The sequence below is a fragment of the Rattus norvegicus genome, chromosome 1 (assembly GCF_036323735.1).
Source record: "Rattus norvegicus strain BN/NHsdMcwi chromosome 1, GRCr8, whole genome shotgun sequence".
NCBI lineage: Eukaryota > Metazoa > Chordata > Mammalia > Rodentia > Muridae > Rattus > Rattus norvegicus.
In genome coordinates, this window is record NC_086019.1 from 173,879,799 (window position 1) to 173,897,067 (window position 17,269).

Genomic DNA, 17,269 nt, shown 5'->3' on the forward strand with positions numbered 1-17,269 from the left:
TCCTGGGGTGTATGAACAAACACTCCCTGATGGCCTCTGCATCAGCGTTCTTGCCCTGAGGTTCCTGCTTTGTTTGACTTCTGGGCCTCACTTGTCTCTCTTCAGTGATGGATTATGATGTGGAACTGTAAACTGAAATATAACCCTTTCCTCCCCAAGTTGATTTTGGTCATGCCATTTTATCACAGCGATAGAAACCCTAAGGCACTATGCTCAGACTCTTTGGTCCTCTGAAAAGCTGATAACCTGCAAAAATTGTGTCCACATTGCTTCTCTTGTGGTAGCACCCTCTGGAGGACAAAGGGCAATTTGCCTGTGTCAGTTTTCTCCTTCTACCTTGTGGGTTCTGGGAATTAAATGCAGGTCATCAGAATTAACAGCAGATGCCTCTCTCTAACAAGCAGTTTGTTGGCTCTGTGCCCACATTTCTTTTTTAAATTCGTGACCAGAACTTTATAAATCATGTATGTTCTTTTAATACTGAATATTCTTTAGTTGTGTATACTTTCTTCGGTTACTGATTATTACTTTTCTGGTTCTTTTAAGCACTTGAGTTTTCAATCTTGTTGAAGAATACTAGAAGAACAGAGAAGACTGAATACAGCTTTCAGATTCTTTCTGTCCCTAAGTGTCAAACATTTAGTGACTTTCCATTTCTAAACACAAATAGTTGACATTTACCTTCGAGGGAGTTAATTACATATTTTGTTTGTTTTCAGTTCAAACAATCAACAGATGACCTTTTAGTCAACAGGACAGGGAGTTGGATAGGGAAGAAGGTAGGAGGAAAGATGAGAGGAGAGAAACGGAGGGGGTAGAGAGAGAGAGAATGTGGCAGGATATTTGATTACACCGTGAATCCTGAGATTGTGTTATTTACGGAAAAAACCTGTTTCTAGTTGCGGTGTGCCTCAGCCTGTAGCACACACCTTTAATCCCTCTGGTTAGAATAAAAACATGCCCTTAGCACACACCTTTAGTCCCAAACAATGAAGGTAAAGTTAGTTTGTAGAAGAAAGCAACCATGTTTAAAAGTGATGTCTAACTGAATGGTAAACAAAGTGAGAAATAGGATATGACCAATTTTCATAAGAGGAAGCAAAGAGAGGCTATTTAAGGAAGAGCAGCAAAGAAAGGGAAAAGGGGAAAGAGGCAGTTTTACTGGGAGGGTTTTACAGAGACAGGCTGAAGAGAGAATGAGCCAGAGAATGAGAAGGGGCCAGGAGATTAGAACAGATTGCCAAAGTTAGTATGAGGCCAAGCAGAGCAATTCAGGAGAGACAGAGACAGAGAACGAGAAAGAGAGAAGGGGGGAGGGGGGAAGGGAGAGAGAGAGAGAGAGAGAGAGAGAGAGAGAGAGAGAGAGAGAGAGAGAGAGAGAGAGAGGCCAGCTTGAATCAGTCATCTTGGAGAAGAGTTTGAGTCAAATGGTTGAGTTGAACCAGCCAACCAGAGCTCAGAAAGAACTAGGAAGGGTGAGCTTTATCAGCATCGAGTCTCAGAGGTTGAAAACATTCTAGGCCTAGATCAGATTGTATGGAGACTGGAAGCTTCCACGGCTAGACCTAGGTTAGCAGACGGAGGCATTGAGCCTCCAAGATGGCACTTAGATCAGGTGAATAAAAAATACTTTTCTGAGAGAGAACAGGAGGGGGAGAATAGAGAATATGAAAGTGAGAACAAATGAGAATGAATGAGTGGGGAGGAGACTTTTTCAGGAGCACTCAAGGACTGCGGAGATCTCGATACATATATCTTGCCTTCCTTTCTTTACATTGCCCGGCCTTGCAATGGGGATAAAATTCCAAATTTTAGGCATGGCAGGCAAGCACCCTTCTCTGCAGTTGTTTATAATTCTTGTTCATTATTGATTGTCATCAGCAGCAAAGCTCAGCAGAGTCAGGAAGAACAGCATACATGGTCTGATCGGATTGGTGATTCTTGTTTATAGCTATAAGACTGGTCATTGGTCTCTCTGCATTTTAGCTTACACAGAATGCTGACACCTCCTCTCAAGGGAGGTGGGAGGTAGCCTAAGGTGGGGGACCCAGCCTGGGTGAGGAACGGCACAGGCTGAGGCGGAGGTGGGGTCCCCATATTCCCGGAAACCCAGATGCTGCTGGGAACCTCAAGGAGTTGAGAACAAGGGGACCTGTGGGCTGGTGACTATCCTGGGCTGGAGGGAAGGGGAAAGGAATCCAGCTTAGCTCCAGGTTGAGCGTCATGTTGGGTGTCATAGCCACATGCTCCAGGCCAGGAACTAGGTTGGGAGCAAATTCAAATGCCTACTGTTCTCAGTCATGAGAACAGCCAGGGTACCTTAATCTGCTCGTCCTTCTCAGTTTTTGTCTGATGGTATGGTTCCACTTGGCCCACAGCTTTGTCCATGTTAGGATTACAGCTGTGAGCTGTCGCTTTAATGGAGGTGCTGAGGAGCTAAACTCAAATCTAAATGTTTGTGTGGCAAGCACTTCACTAGTGGAACCATTTCCTTAGCCCCAGGTTAGTTTCCCTTAAATGGAACATTTCTATTCAGCACATAACTTCAGATTGTTTGCTATTTTCCTAGGTTATTTTCATTAAGACATAATACATTAATTCCCACTGAACCAAGAAATACTACAAAGAAATTGTTAGGTTTGTGCTGGCGATTTCATACTGCTTACCTCAGCACCTAATCTACTAAATGGCAGCAGAAGCCATGCCTTTGCACCACTGCATCCCATGGCACCCAGTAAGGAGGTGATCTACACAGGAAGATGAAGATTCTGTTGAAGAAAACTTACCTGCCAAGACAGTTAAAGTATCTACAGTATTAAACAAATTTGGTCCTTCAAATCTTTCTAACTCTTTTTTTTTTTTTTTAAAGATTTATTTACTTAATGTACGTGAGTACAATGTTGCTCCCTTCAGACACGCCAGAAGAGGGCATCAGATCCCATTACAGATGGTTGTGAGCCACCAGGTGGAGGCTGGGAATTGAACTTAAGACTTCTGGATGAGCAGTCAGTGCTCTTAACCACTGAGCCATCTCTCCAGCCCCTGGTCCTTCAAATCTTATGCTACTCATCTTTTTAAACCTTTGGTTTTTAGTCATGAGAATAAAGAAGTAAACCCTGTTTTTATTACACTGGATCCCTTGATTTAGCACACCAGGTCAGTCAGTCTGGCCACCAGGTATCTTTTTTATTCTCCTCCTCCTTCAGCAATATTCCCAGTAAATTTCATATTTTCTCTGCCTATAATATTTATACATTCTTGATCTTTGCTTGTTCTTCCTCTCAGCCCTACTGTAAGACAAATGCTCATGTATCTTTCACCAGCACAAACTCAACAATTTCTTTGTAGCATTCCTTGGTTCAATGGGAAATAATGCACTTTTTACGTAAGTTAATTATGACTGTTTAGGTAACTAATGTGGCAATAAGCTGTACTATATCACCATAGGCGTATGTGTTTCTCAAGGGCAGAGAGTCTTGTTTGTTCTGCTTTAGAGTCCAACACTTGGATGTGGTGGCAGTTCTACTGAATTGATAGTTCTAGTTGTTTGTTTCATTTTCTGAACCTTTGGCTATTATAGGAAAGAACTGAAAAATGAAACAGTTAATAAAAATACTCTTCTGAGGGTTGAAATGACTACTATAGGCTCATGTGTTTGGATACTGGGTTCTCAGCTGGTGGTCAAACTGGAAAGGCTGTGGAACCTTTAGGAGGAAGAGCCTTGCCAGAGAAAGTGGGTTGTCAGAGGCAAGCTTTCCCCCTTTATAGCCTGACTCTACTTCCTGTTCACGCTTTGCTTCCTGAATATACTGCTATGTGACTAGCTAGCCCTCAGTTTCTGCCATCATACCTTCTCCACCACCATGGACTATATTCCTAGGCAACTACCAGCCCAAATAAGTTCTCTCCATCAAATTGCTTTTGTTAAGGTATTTGATCACAGCAATGTAAAAGTATCCAAGACATAATCCAACTTAAGAAAAAGAGCATTGGGGTTGGGGATTTAGCTCAGTGGTAGAGCGCTTGCCTAGCAAGTGCAAGGCCCTGGGTTTGGTCCCCAGCTCTGGAAAAAAAAAAAAAGAAAAAAAAAAAGAAAGAAAAAGAGCATTAAGTAAAATATATAAATTCAAAATTAAAAATTCTGTTAACTGTCCACCAGAAAACACAATCATTGGCTATCTTTTTTACTTGATATAAATTACTCCATAATATTTTAAATTACTAGTTTAAAGAGTGGACATAAACTAACCTTAAAATGCTAGTTCTGAATTAACTAATTCACAGTTTCTTAGGAGTACTAGGAAAAACAAAAGTCCTTCAAAACCTGAAAGAGAAAGTAAGACGGGGGCTGGGGGGGGAGGGTGAGGTGCTAAAAGAGAAGAGAAGTATTCTAACTGTCTTAAATATTGTCAGTTAAGAGTTACTGTTGCTGTGATGAAACACCATGACCAAAGTATCTTGGGGAAGAAAAGGTTTGTTTGGCTTGCACTTCCGTAGTAGTCCATCATCAAAGAAAGTCAAGAATTCAAACTGGCCAGGAACTTGGAGGCAGGAGCTGAGGCAGAGGCCATGAGGAGGGCTGCTTATTGGCTTGCTCTTCATGGCTTGCTCAGCCTGCTTTCTTATAGACCAAGGCCCACCAGCCTAGGGATGGCACCACCCACAACAGGCTTAGCTCTCCCTTATCAATCACTAATTAAGAAAATGCCCCACAGGCTTGCCTGTAGTCAGAATTTATGGCGGCATTTTCACATTCTCTCAGATGACTATTTTGTGTCAAGTTGACAGAACTAGCCAGTACAAAGAGCAAGGAGAAATGAAGGAGGGAATAAACTTCCAAGCCATTCTAAATTTCTGTGCTGTCAGAAGAATATTTGCTCTAATAAAGATACATTGTGTCTGGACCAAACCAGATTCAGTTAAGTGTTGATGGCTCTTTTCACTCTCAACCATTTTCCTGCTAACTATTTTTAAGGAATTATTTTATGGTAGAAAAATGATGCAAGAAGACCTTAAATCACACCCTCCTTACTACCCCCCCCCCTTTTTTTGGCCCAAACCCAGATCCTTTGAGATCTGTTATAGGGAATGAAATATATCTAGACTATGAAGTTGGGGAAAAACAAAATTCTTTCCCTATTTTGTAGTCTTTTATCAATTAAAACTAATGATTGATGAAATGTCTATTCTTTATATTACTGCAGAAACAATTTATATTACTTATAGAAACAATCTATTTTTAAACTTATATTCCATTTTTTTCTTTTTTCTCCCCTTTCCCAGTTCCCCACTCTCCAATCCCAGAAACAATCTTAATGCAGTGAAAAAAGGTTTATTTAGATTTCACCAGAATTACTCACAGACTGTAATTTTACAGTAGGACAACTACTATCTGTATTAACCAGAGCCAAGGTCAGTATTCAAGCAGAAACACAGAAAGTATTTCATGTTCTTCTGAATACTTAGCACGTTTTTTGTTAAAAATAATCATAGATTGGAGACACATAAATAATATTATATAACAGTTGCTGAAATTATAACGTTTCCTGACATTGTTCAAAGCTTAATGAAATATCCTTGCTGGACATGACCATGAAAATGGGTTAAGAGTGATAATAATTCAATATCTCTAGGCAAAACCCCCAAAAGATTTTCAGAAGAATGCCTGCACAAATTGTGACTCATTTGGAAAACACTATTAGAGTTAAAAACAACAAAACAAAAACAATAAAAACAACATTTGAGCTTTGGAATCACACACAACATAGTATAAATCTGATCATGGGCAAGGGAGTCTTTCTGAACCATACTCTCTTCTGTCAAACTAGAATGATACTTCATTGCAGTGGGCCAGGTACTGAAAGGCTGCACACAGTAGACCTGATTAAACACACTCTCATTCCTGTCACCTTTCTCTGGGCTTACTCTTTATACTATTTCCTTAGGCAAACAGACTTTTATGAGGGATAGCAGTACTGGACATGAAAACACAGCAGGGCTTAGCTCCCATTTGGGTGGCAGGGGCTTGGGCAGAACTACCGGTAAGGCCTGGCAGTGGAGGAAGGTCACCACTTAGAGAGCTCAGGAAGCTCTGTGGCTCTCTATGCTTTCATGGACACTTTCTGCTTCTTGGGCCTTTCAGATGGTTATCAATAGATTTTTCTATTACACCACTTATTTACTAGCAATAAGCTTTTAGGTCTTGAAAAGAAAATAATACTTATGCAAAAACATATGTATTTATAGTCCTGTTTTTTTTAGGATGTATCTGGGAAGAAGATAAAGACCTGTAAAATTATTAATATAAAATGAGTTTAAGCTGAGAAATCATGCTCTCTACACACACACACGAATGATCCTTCTAATCTCAGCTCTTTGCAGGCACTATACATATGATAAAACTCACCTGAAAACTCTTTTATTTCAAAATTAAGAGATCTAAAGACAGCAAATTATCAGCATGGGCTTTAGTGAAGGAAGGCAGACACAGAAGAACACATACTGAAGGCAGGGAGATGACTCAGCTGCCAAAGCACTTGCTGTACAAGCATCAGGATCTGAGTTGGGAAGCCCGGGGCTTGCTGGGAAGCTAGTCAAACAAAATGTGTAATTTTCAGGTTCAGTGAGAGACTCTGTCTCAACAAATAGAATGGGGAATGACCAGTGAGGATACCGGACACTGTCATCTATTCTCTATCTCTTTTTTAAAAAAAGATTTATTTATTTAATGTATATGAGTACACTGTAGCTGTCTTAGACGCACTAAAAAGAGGGCATCAGATCACATTACAGATGGTTGTGAGCCACCGTGTGGTTGCTTGGATTTGAACTCAGGACCTCTGGAAGAACAGTCAGTGCTCTTAACCGCTGAGCCACTTCTCCAGCCCTGTCATCTATTCTCAACAACCAAAGTACACATGTATGCATATGCAGCCAACAAACACAAGTACACACAAACACACACACATACAAGAATACATATTATATCGTTCACTCGTGTGAAAGGCCTCCCCAAAGCACACTCAACAGAAAGTAGACATATTGCTGTCTGGGTGTGGGTATGAGGTTTCCTCTTGGGATGGGAGAAGTGTCTTAACTCTAGGTGGCAGCTAGCAGCTGCACTCTGTCCTGATTTCATCACGACTACATACAGAGCAGCAACTTTACTCTGTTCGAGGCGTTAATGACCAGAGGCTGGACATTCTGAACTCACTACGATAACAAATACAATCTGTACCACGCAACCACAAGGCATAAAATGACAGATAACTTATTTATGTTAATAAAACACTGCCATTTACAAACTTATCAAATTAAATCAGGGCACACACACACTGGACTGTATCAGAGAGAATAGGCAAGTGGGCTTATTGACAGCACCAGCTCAGTGATCTCACCTGACACACATGACAAGAGAGATGTCTCTGCTACAGACCACAAGGGTCTGTGCACCCTGGCAGTCTTAGGTGTGTTTCTGCATAATTTTACAGTTCTTTAATTTCTTGGTAATTTTTTATTTATATACACAATAAATGAAATCATTATGGTCTCTGCATTGGAGATCACCATGTGATGATGATGAGCCTCTCTCTGTCCCTGTGTTTTAGTTCAAAAAGAAAAATAGACAGGTCTTCCTGGTTGCTGCCGCCGCAGAGAGCCTGTAGGCAGCACCCCGCGAGCAAACTTGAGCCTCGGGACCACAGGTAAGACCAACTTGTCTGCTGCAAGAGAGCTGCCTGGTGAGATCGGGACACACAGAGGCAGAGTTCATCTAGGACTGGGCACATCCTGTGTTTGCCGGAGGTCCCACGCCCGCGGATCCCGGCCCGCAGCAGCTCTCTGCTCCCAGACCCCTTGGGAAAGAGGCCTCACCGCCTGGTCAGGTGGGCACTCCTGAGGCTGCAGAGCGGAAGAGACCACCAACAGCACCCCTGCCCACATCCCTGGCCCAAGAGGAAACTGTATAAGGCCTCTGGGCTCCCGTGGGGGAGGGCCCAGGAGCGGCACGACCCCTGCCTGAGACACCGCCGGAACCTGAGGGAAACAGACCGGATAAACAGTTCTCTGCACCCAAATCCCGTGGGAGGGAGAGCTGAACCTTCAGAGAGGCAGACAAGCCTGGGAAACCAGAAGAGACTGCTCTCTGTGCACACATCTCGGACGCCAGAGGAAAACACCAAAGGCCATCTGGAACCCTGGTGCACTGAAGCTCCCGGAAGGGGCGGCACAGGTCTTCCTGGTTGCTGCCGCTGCAGAGAGCCCGTGGGCAACACCCCACGAGCGAACTTGAGCCTCGGGACCACAGGTAAGACCAACTTTTCTGCTGCAAGAAAGCTGCCTGGTGAACTCAAGACACAGGCCCACAGGAACAGCTGAAGACCTGTAGAGAGGAAAAACTACACGCCCGAAAGCAGAACACTCTGTCCCCATAACTGACTGAAAGAGAGGAAAACAGGTCTACAGCACTCCTGACACACAGGCTTAAAGGACAGTCTAGCCACTGTCAGAAATAGCAGAACAAAGTAACACTAGAGATAAGCTGATGGCGAGAGGCAAGCGCAGGAACCCAAGCAACAGAAACCAAGACTACATGGCATCATCGGAGCCCAATTCTCCCACCAAAACAAACATGGAATATCCAAACACACCAGAAAAGCAAGATCTAGTTTCAAAATCATATTTGATCATGATGCTGGAGGACTTCAAGAAAGACGTGAAGAACTCCCTTAGAGAACAAGTAGAAGCCTACAGAGAGGAATCGCAAAAATCCCTGAAAGAATTCCAGGAAAACACAATCAAACAGTTGAAGGAATTAAAAATGGAAATAGAAGCAATCAAGAAAGAACACATGGAAACAACCCTGGATATAGAAAACCAAAAGAAGAGACAAGGAGCTATAGATACAAGCTTCACTAACAGAATACAAGAGATGGAAGCGAGAATCTCAGGAGCAGAAGATTCCATAGAAATCATTGACTCAACTGTCAAAGATAATGTAAAGCGGAAAAAGATACTGGTCCAAAACATACAGGAAATCCAGGACTCAATGAGAAGATCAAACCTAAGGATAATAGGTATAGAAGAGAGTGAAGACTCCCAGCTCAAAGGACCAGTAAATATCTTCAACAAAATCATAGAAGAAAACTTCCCTAACCTAAAAAAAGAGATACCCATAGGCATACAAGAAGTCCACAGAACTCCAAATAGATTGGACCAGAAAAGAAACACATCCCGTCACATAATAGTCAAAACACCAAACGCACAAAATAAAGAAAGAATATTAAAAGCAGTAAGGGAAAAAGGTCAAGTAACATATAAAGGCAGACCTATCAGAATCACACCAGACTTCTCGCCAGAAACTATGAAGGCCAGAAGATCCTGGACTGATGTCATACAGACCCTAAGAGAACACAAATGCCAGCCCAGGTTACTGTATCCTGTAAAACTCTCAATTAACATATATGGAGAAACAAAGATATTCCATGACAAAACCAAATTTACACAATATCTTTCTACAAATCCAGCACTAAAAAGGATAATAAATGGTAAAGCCCAACATAAGGAGGCAAGCTATACCCTAGAAGAAGCAAGAAACTAATCGTCTTGGCAACAAAACAAAGAGAATGAAAGCACACAAACATAACCTCACATCCAAATATGAATATAACGGGAAGCAATAATCACTATTCCTTAATATCTCTCAACATCAATGGCCTCAACTCCCTAATAAAAAGACATAGATTAACAAACTGGATACGCAACAAGGACCCTGCATTCTGCTGCCTACAGGAAACACACCTCAGAGACAAAGACAGACATTACCTCAGAGTGAAAGGCTGGAAAACAATTTTCCAAGCAAATGGTCAGAAGAAGCAAGCTGGAGTAGCCATTCTAATATCAAATAAAATCAATTTTCAACTAAAAGTCATCAAAAAAGATAAGGAAGGACACTTCATATTCATCAAAGGAAAAATCCATCAAGATGAACTCTCAATCCTAAATATCTATGCCCCAAATACAAGGGCACCTACATATGTAAAAGAAACCTTACTAAAGCTCAAAACACACATTGCACCTCACACAATAATAGTGGGAGATTTCAACACCCCACTCTCATCAATGGACAGATCATGGAAACAGAAATTAAACAGAGATGTAGACAGACTAAGAGAAGTCATGAGCCAAATGGACTTAACGGATATTTATAGAACATTCTATCCTAAAGCAAAAGGATATACCTTCTTCTCAGCTCCTCATGGTACTTTCTCCAAAATTGACCATATAATTGGTCAAAAAACGGGCCTCAACAGGTACAGAAAGATAGAAATAATCCCATGCGTGCTATCGGACCATCACGGCCTAAAACTGGTCTTCAATACCAATCAAGGAAGAATGCCCACATATACTTGGAAATTGAACAATGCTCTACTCAATGATAACCTGGTCAAGGAAGAAATAAAGAAATTAAAAACTTTTTAGAATTTAATGAAAATAAAGGTACAACATACCCAAACTTATGGGACACAATGAAAGCTGTGCTAAGAGGAAAACTCATAGCGCTGAGTGCCTGCAGAAAGAAACAGGAAAGAGCATATGTCAGCAGCTTGACAGCACACCTAAAAGCTCTAGAACAAAAAGAAGCAAATACACCCAGGAGGAGTAGAAGGCAGGAAATAATCAAACTCAGAGCGGAAATCAACCAAGTAGAAACAAAAAGGACCATAGAAAGAATCAACAGAACCAAAAGTTGGTTCTTTGAGAAAATCAACAAGATATATAAACCCTTAGCCAGACTAACAAGAGGACACAGAGAGTGCGTCCAAATTAACAAAATCAGAAATGAAAAGGGAGACATAACTACAGATTCAGAGGAAATTCAAAAAATCATCAGATCTTACTATAAAAACCTATATTCAACAAAACTTGAAAATCTTCAGGAAATGGACAATTTCCTAGACAGATACCAGGTACGGAAGTTAAATCAGGAACAGATAAACCAGTTAAACAACCCCATAACTCCTAAGGAAATAGAAGCAGTCATTAAAGGTCTCCCAACCAAAAAGAGCCCAGGTCCAGACAGGTTTAGTGCAGAATTCTATCAAACCTTCATAGAAGACCTCATACCAATATTATCCAAACTATTCCACAAAATTGAAACAGATGGATCACTACCGAATACCTTCTACGAAGCCACAATTACTCTTATACCTAAACCACACAAAGACACAACAAAGAAAGAGAACTTCAGACCAATTTCCCTTATGAATATCGACGCAAAAATACTCAACAAAATTCTGGCAAACCGAATCCAAGAGCACATCAAAACAATCATCCACCATGACCAAGTAGGCTTCATCCCAGGCATGCAGGGATGGTTTAATATACGGAAAACCATCAACATGATCCATTATATAAACAAACTGAAAGAACAAAACCACATGATCATTTCATTAGATGCTGAGAAAGCATTTGATAAAATTCAACACCCCTTCATGATAAAAGTCCTGGAAAGAATAGGAATTCAAGGCCCATACCTGAACATAGTAAAAGCCATATACAGCAAACCAGTTGCTAACATTAAACTAAATGGAGAGAAACTTGAAGCAATCCCACTAAAATCAGGGACTAGACAAGGCTGCCCACTCTCTCCCTACTTATTCAATATAGTTCTTGAAGTTCTAGCCAGAGCAATCAGACAACAAAAGGAGGTCAAGGGGATACAGATCGGAAAAGAAGAAGTCAAAATATCACTATTTGCAGATGATATGATAGTATATTTAAGTGATCCCAAAAGTTCCACCAGAGAACTACTAAAGCTGATAGACAACTTCAGCAAAGTGGCTGGGTATAAAATTAACTCAAATAAATCAGTTGCCTTCCTCTATACAAAAGAGAAACAAGCCGAGAAAGAAATTAGGGAAACGACACCCTTCATAATAGACCCAAATAATATAAAGTACCTCGGTGTGACTTTAACAAAGCAAGTAAAAGATCTGTACAATAAGAACTTCAAGACCCTGAAGAAGGAAATTGAAGAAGACCTCAGAAGATGGAAAGATCTCCCATGCTCATGGATTGGCAGGATTAATATAGTAAAAATGGCCATTTTACCAAAAGCAATCTACAGATTCAATGCAATCCCCATCAAAATACCAATCCAATTCTTCAAAGAGTTAGACAGAACAATTTGCAAATTCATCTGGAATAACAAAAAACCCAGGATAGCTAAAGCTATCCTCAACAATAAAAGGACTTCAGGGGGAATCACTATCCCTGAACTCAAGCAGTATTACAGAGCAATAGTGATAAAAACTGCATGGTATTGGTACAGAGACAGACAGATAGACCAATGGAATAGAATTGAAGACCCAGAAATGAACCCACACACCTATGGTCACTTGATTTTTGACAAAGGAGCCAAAACCATCCAATGGAAAAAAGATAGCATTTTCAGCAAATGGTGCTGGTTCAACTGGAGGGCAACATGTAGAAGAATGCAGATCGATCCATGCTTATCACCCTGTACAAAGCTTAAGTCCAAGTGGATCAAGGACCTCCACATCAAACCAGACACACTCAAACTAATAGAAGAAAAACTAGGGAAGCATCTGGAACACATGGGCACTGGAAAAAATTTCCTAAACAAAACACCTATGGCTTACGCTCTAAGATCAAGAATCGACAAATGGGATCTCATGAAACTGCAAAGCTTCTGTAAGGCAAAGGACACTGTGGTTAGGACAAAACGGCAACCAACCGATTGGGAAAAGATCTTTACCAATCCTACAACAGATAGAGGCCTTATATCCAAAATATACAAAGAACTCAAGAAGTTAGACCGCAGGGAAACAAATAACCCTATTAAAAAATGGGGTTCAGAGCTAAACAAAGAATTCACAGCTGAGGAATGCCAAATGGCTGAGAAACACCTAAAGAAATGTTCAACATCTTTAGTCATAAGGGAAATGCAAATCAAAACAACCCTGAGATTTCACCTCACACCAGTGAGAATGGCTATGATCAAAAACTCAGGGGACAACATGCTGGCGAGGATGTGGAGAAAGAGGAACACTCCTCCATTGTTGGTGGGATTGCAAACTGGTACAACCATTCTGGAAATCAGTCTGGAGGATCCTCAGAAAATTGGACATTGAACTGCCTGAGGATCCAGCTATACCTCTCTTGGGCATATACCCAAAAGATGCCCCAACATACAAAAAAGACACGTGCTCCACTATGTTCATAGCAGCCTTATTTATAATAGCCAGAAGCTGGAAAGAACCCAGATGCCCTTCAACAGAGGAATAGATACAGAAAATGTGGTACATCTACACAATGGAATATTACTCAGCTATCAAAAACAACGACTTTATGAAATTCGTAGGCAAATGGTTGGAACTGGAAAACATCATCCTGAGTGAGCTAACCCAATCACAGAAAGACATACATGGTATGCACTCATTGATAAGTGGCTATTAGCCCAAATGCTTGAATTACCCTAGATGCCTAGAATAAATGAAACTCAAGACGGATGATCAAAATGTGAATGCTTCACTCCTTCTTTAAAAGGGGAACAAGAATACCCTTGGCAGGGAAGGGAGAGGCAAAGATTAAAACAGAGACTGAAGGAACACCCATTCAGAGCCTGCCCCACATGTGGCCCATACATATACAGCCACCCAATTAGACAAGATGGATGAAGCAAAGAAGTGCAGACCGACAGGAGCCGGATGTAGATCTCTCCCGAGAGACACAGCCAGAATACAGCAAATACAGAGGCGAATGCCAGCAGCAAACCACTGAACTGAGAATAGAACCCCCGTTGAAGGAATCAGAGAAAGAACTGGAAGATCTTGAAGGGGCTCGAGACCCCATATGTACAACAATGCCAAGCAACCAGAGCTTCCAGGGACTAAGCCACTACCTAAAGACTATACATGGACTGACCCTGGACTCTGACCTCATAGGTAGCAATGAATATCCTAGTTAGAGCACCAGTGGAAGGGGAAGCCCTGGGTCCTGCAAAGACTGAACCCCCAGTGAACTAGACTGGTGGGGGGAGGGCGGCAATGGGGGGAGGGTCGGGAGGGGAACACCCATAAGGAAGGGGAGGGGGGAGGGGGATGTCTGCCCGGATACCGGGAAAGGGAATAACACTCGAAATGTATATAAGAAATACTCACGTTAATAAAAAAAAAAAAAAAAGAAAAATAATGATAAAAAGGGCTGATAATTGTCAGCATGTGCTGTCAGTAATATCATTTGTCTTTCAAAGAAAGCAACTGTTTTGGGAAAATGGAATAAAGCTGGAAAAAGACACTTCATACTTTTCTGTAATACCCGAATTTCATTTTTAAAACTTATTTTACTTTATTTATTTGGCTGGTGTGGCTGGTGTGTGTTCATGTATGTATACATGTGTATAAGGGTGTACTTATGTTTGTCAAAGGACCTACTTGCAGGAGTTGGTGCCGTCATTCTCCATGTTGGTGTCAGGGACTGGACTCAGGTCATCTGGCCGGTGGTAACCACCTTTACAACCGAGCTGTCTCACGAGCTCCCTATTTCAATGTTCTAATCATGCATATATAGTACATTTACTTAAGAAAATGCTGATGGCTTGGTGGTATTGTGTAGCAGACTACTTTAAATCATTATAGACTATCAAGTTTCTTGAAGCTATGATATAGTATCTATGATACAATTTACACATTATTGGTATAGTAATTTTATAGGTTGAGATGCTCGATAAAGTTTGTTTTCAAGGAGTAATTTTTGTTGTTCTTTCTTTCTTTCTTTCTTTCTTTCTTTCTTTCTTTCTTTCTTTCTTTCTTTCTTTCTTTTTCTTTTCTTGTTTTTTTTTGAGATAAGGTTTCTCTTTGTAACCTTGGCTGTCCCAGAAGTTGCTCTGTAAACCAGGCTACCCTGGAATTCAGAGATCTGCCTGCTTCTGCCTCCGAAGTGATGAAATTAAGAGAGTAAGTTTTTTTTTATTCATTTATTATCTATAAGGACACTGTAGCTGTCTTCAGACACACCAGAAGAGAGCATCAGATCTCATTACAGATGGTTGTGAGCCACCATGTGGTTGCTGGGAATTGAACTCAGGACCTCTGGAAGAGCAGTCGGGTGCTCTTAACCGCTGAGCCATCTCTCCAGCCCCAAGTTTATTTATTTTTTTAAAATTTTTTTTTTAAATAGGCACTGGTGTTTTGCTAGCATGTCTGGCTCTTGTGTGTGATCAGATGTCAAATCCCCTGGAACTGGAGTTAAAGACAGTTGTGAACTGCCATGCTAGGATTTGAACTCAAGTCCTTTGGAAGATCAGCCAGTACTCTTAACTACTGAGCCATCTCTCCAGCCCCCCAATAGAGTTTTATTATATTGAGGGGGAAAAAAGGACTTATTAAAAATATTTTTAAAAAGGAAGTAACCAATTACTTTCTGCTTAGAATTACTGTTCCTCTAGATGAAATCCCTAACTGGCAACGTTATAGGACCAATTGCCTGTGGCTAGATGAGTCATAGACCATAGAGGGGAACCTACAGCCACTATTCTACTAAGCAGATACAGTACTAACAGACTCCTAATGACACTGCTGTACTGTAAATCAGTGCATCTCTCACCCCTCACCTGAGATGCAATCCGCACATCGCTCGCCTGCTGCTACTTGCGGCAGATGGTGATTAATATACAGAGCCACAAGCCAAGGTGCAGAGGAATCCAAGCAAGTCTTGCCAGCACTCCAGTGCCAGCGGGCAGTTTCCAATTGTCTGTTTGCTGGCTGCATCTTATGCTGCCAGTGACCACAGCAGTATCTTCCTAACAAGAAGTTTCCTTCTTTATTGAGTACTGAACTTAACCCTTGAGCTTGTAGCTGCTCCTTGTATTCTATTCCTGTACACTTAAGCAAGTTCAGCATTGGCTGAACTTGTTAGCTTGCTGCCTCCTGAAGCTGGCTGTGCAGATAGCTCAGTAGTAAGTCAGATGTTGCCACAGTCTGGTCCTATTGCTTATGTTGGAAAGAAGTACTAACTGTATTATTCAGAATGTAGATCTTTACAAAAAAAGAAATAATAAAGACAACTTGATAGATTTGTGTGCTATAAGAGCTAGGGCTGGCAAGATGGCTCAGTGGGTAAAGGTGCGTGCTCTCAAGCTTTACAACCCGAGTTCAATCCTCAGAACTGACATGGTGGAAGGATAAAGAACCAACCTTTGCCAACTGTCCTCTGCACACCATGGCACAAATTCACTTGCTCACTTACCTACCCCTACACATACATGAGCATGCAAAATAAAGTGTCATAAAAAGAGCTAATATTTTATATGACGGCATGAACAACAGGTATAATAAAGTATAAAACTCACTTCCAATAATCCAGAAAACTTACAGTAAATCCTAGGCTCTATCCCTATGGATGCCATTCGTTCACCAAGTGTCCACTAACAAGTCCTGGCCCCACAGGGTTTACTGTCTATAGCGGTGAACACCCCCGTAACTGATCTGGAGTAGTCTCAGGTACCGTAAGGAACGTGAGGCAGGTTGCAGTGGGGGTTCTGACCGAGAAGATGACGACAACTTGCTGTTTGATGTTACATACACTTCCTATACATGGAATGTGATACGTGCTACAGTAAGGGTAACTACAGCTGTGTTCTTAGTATAGTAAGGGGACAGGCTCACATAGTGCCAGGAAAAATCAAACAATACACATATGCAAATTACAACAAGCTTATGTCAGACGAAAGGAACTCACCCTATAGAAAGCACTGGTCAGGGGGAGCAGTGCTGCAGCGATGTTATACTCTTCCAAACTTGAACAATCCTTGAAGAAAACAAAGGCAAATGAACCTCATTAGGATAATTACCAGAGTCACAAATGGACGACACAGCAGGCTTGCGGTCCTGTCCTGTGAAGTCTTTTCATTTTATTCCAAGTTGTCATTATGGCACAGTTGGGTAAGTCCAGGGGAAAATATTGTTTCTGAAGTACACTCATTTAAATTTAGATCGTGTGTTACACAGTGTTTTCATATACAGAGACTTAGAGGGGACTGTTGAGATACCCAATAGATTTCACTAAGTCTATTTTCCCCACATAATTTACTATTTTTTCATATTGGTGTATATTTTATCACTGATTTAAAGTACCATTTTTCTTTCTCAGTGTTACATAAAAAGCTGAAACTGTGTTGTTGGTGAACAGAATAAAAAAACTCTTACTGGAAAGATAAAATGGTGCCGCTGCTGAAGAAAAATGTGGC

General features: G+C 41.2%; 1 protein-coding gene across 13 annotated transcripts in view; it reads right to left on the bottom strand.

Moving 5' to 3' along the window:
• Window positions 1-17,269, bottom strand: part of Sbf2 (SET binding factor 2) — a 366,952-nt gene that overhangs the window by 92,161 nt on the left and 257,522 nt on the right. For 12 of the 13 annotated variants that reach the window (XM_008759798.4, XM_063274831.1, XM_008759801.4 and 9 more), the window contains 1 exon segment: window positions 16,762-16,830. The exons of the other annotated variant lie outside the window; for it this stretch is intronic. In XM_008759798.4, the coding sequence (XP_008758020.1) occupies window positions 16,762-16,830 (69 nt within the window). 13 annotated transcript variants of the gene reach the window in all.